Genomic DNA, 2,702 nt, shown 5'->3' with positions numbered 1-2,702 from the left:
AGTATAATGGAAAGCCCAGAGAGCGTATCACCATCAGAATAGAGGCGAGGCGACGCCCTTTGACCTTGCCGTCTGGGTTCGCACATTGAGGGTGCTTCACAGAGGCACAGCCAAAGCAGCAGCAGCAGCAGCCATCAGCAGAAATAGAGCGTGGAGAACACAGGCTGCAGCCGGGGCGCCATCCATACCCACATGAATCGAAAGCTCCCCTGGCACTTGGGAAGATGTAACATTATCCTCGTTTATTTTTCCCTCAGTCGTCGGCGGAACGGCAACGTCTGTCTCACTGTTACGGCGAGATCTGGATGGCAAAGATGACGTCGAAGATGATGACGAGGAAGAGGAAGAAGAGGCACCAGCGTCTTCACTTGAAGCCTTCTCGGCGCCGGTAGTGTCGTGCGCCTTCTGATCATCCTGCGAGGGTCTGCTGTCAGAACTACTGTTGGTACTCCCACTTTCTGCACCACCTGTCTCATTTGGTTTTTGAGTGGATCCTTCTTCTCCAGTGTTCGGAGCCGTGGTAGTTTCTTCATACCATGACGGGTAAACCATCGGGCGGAGACTGCTGCCGTTAGGGGCGACGGTGCACACCTCACTGTACTTGGGACACGTGATTTTCTTGCTTACGAATGGCGTCGAGGAAACATTCAGTGTACTGTTTTCGGGGCATTTATGCCATTCTTTACTCCCGGCGTACATCACTTCCACTTCATTACCCTCGCACCTCACTCGTGCACACACACCAGTGGATTTACCTGTTCGACCACTTATTGTGTATTCATCTGTATCCAAACAGAATGAATCATTGCCAACGACCGACCCTTCCATTTCGATTGTATTTTCAGCAAAGCATAACAAAGTTCCACTGGTACCGGAATTATCTGACCTTCCTCTCACAAAAACAGCACGTATCTCGTTGAAAGTGGAGTCACGGTAGTATTCACTCGGATCACAGACCCCAAGTGCACTGCGATCAGTTGTGCATGAGTACGAACCATCACTTTTGCAAAACATTTTCGGATATTTTTCTATAAATGTAACTTTGTCGAAATTATTATCGAGCAAATCACAATTGGATTTATTGCCCCATGCCATCGGCTCCGCCATATCCCAATTAACAGAATAATATGGTAGTCCATCAAACACAGACATCGTCAAGGCAGTGTAGTACATGCCGCCAACGGTAAACCTAGACGACATCAGATCATCCTTTGCAACACGATAGTTCCAGTGTGATGAAACTGCCCCCACTTCTCCCCATCTTTCATACTCCAATTCCATGCCCTGAGCTGTATTGCAACCATAGTGTTCCTGTACCTTCTTCACCGTTTTGCTTGAGTTTACCAGCACGCGCTTTCCTCCTTTCTCAAAATTGCTCTCAACCACCATACTATTGTTCTTAAACACATTATAGTCAAATCCAAGTACATGCGCAATGCCGTGTGCCATAACACGAACATAATACCGTTGCGAATTTGTTCGAAATGGGAGGATGTTTATCGCTCCGGCAATCGGCCGGCCAGCATCATTTCTGGCGCAGATTTCATGAATGTTATTCACAGGTCTGGCAGCCACATAGAGTACCATGTCAGTATTTTCAACACCCTTAGAATGGTGTTCCGTAGGAACAGTAAACTTGCTGCAAACACTCGTCTCATTAAACTCAGGAACAATCAACGGACCACTCTCAGGATCAACGAGCAGACGATCCGCGTGCAGTTTAATGGCAGCAGGAATAATGGTCTCGACAAATGAGGAGATCATCTCATCGGTAAAAAAATCAACAGCTTCACAGGCATACTTTTCTCCCTTGAGGTTTTTGATCAACGTCACCTTCTCAGTGCAATACTCACCTTCTTTCAAGTCCAGTGTTGAGGCATTTATGCGGATAAACTTTCGGTTCTTTGTGGCGACGGTGTACGCCCGCGATGCGCTCTCTCCCTGCTGGGGCAACTCCAACACAACTTTAGTCGACGGCTCGGCGAGGATTCCACTCGTGCTGCACAACTGTACAAATAGAAACAACAGCAGCAGGAGAAGCAGTGAGACGTGCATCTGTCGGGTCATTGTCTTACAGTCGTGTATAATGGATATATAGGTATGCTTGCCTTGTGGTTTTTAAACAGTCAATCTACAAGAAACAAGAAAAGAAAGAAAAAGAAAATAAGAAAAAAGAGTATCGTAGTGTATGATATGGAGTTACAAGAACCAGTTCACGTACAGTAACCATCACCCTTCTGTAAATTCAACTACAGATCCCCTGCAACAATTGTCTGCATGAGGATTCATCACTTCAAGGCCCACAAGCAACAACAACAACACCCCGTCAGAAGTACTACTCTGTCATTACAGTAAAAAAAAGAGACCTCTCTCCTTGAACATGGCAATTATATGATGTCAACACGCATGTAAACCTTTGGACTCACCGGTGTTTCAACTCGAGATCCGCAAAGGGGCACAACACAGAACCAAAAAGAAGAGCAAAGGCAAACCAAATAATCATCCACCTACACTCCCCCAATGACAGATTCAAAACACCTCAGAAGCACACGACAAAATCAATCATTCACCATCAACAACATAAACGACAAGAGTTATGAGAGAAGAGTTCTTTACGCCTTCACAAGAGGGTCTATACCCAATGGCATAGTGGTTCCCAACGGTCACTTTACAAGAGCCACTCCCTCTTTACACGCCTGTCT

General features: G+C 46.4%; 1 protein-coding gene across 1 annotated transcript; it reads right to left on the bottom strand.

Moving 5' to 3' along the window:
- Nucleotides 1-96: 96 nt before the first annotated feature.
- On the bottom strand, nt 97-2,067 carry TM35_000851050 (surface protease GP63; the record flags this gene model as incomplete). Its single annotated transcript, XM_029031431.1, has 1 exon — nt 97-2,067. One exon carries the CDS (start codon nt 2,065-2,067, stop codon nt 97-99), a length of 1,971 nt encoding a protein of 656 aa, XP_028877273.1.
- Nucleotides 2,068-2,702: the final 635 nt, after the last annotated feature.

This window comes from Trypanosoma theileri, assembly GCF_002087225.1.
Source record: "Trypanosoma theileri isolate Edinburgh chromosome Unknown TM35_Tth_85_V1, whole genome shotgun sequence".
NCBI classification, from domain to species: Eukaryota; Euglenozoa; class Kinetoplastea; order Trypanosomatida; family Trypanosomatidae; genus Trypanosoma; species Trypanosoma theileri.
Note: the sequence above shows the minus strand (reverse complement) of the source record. Positions and strands in the feature narration are given on the sequence as shown.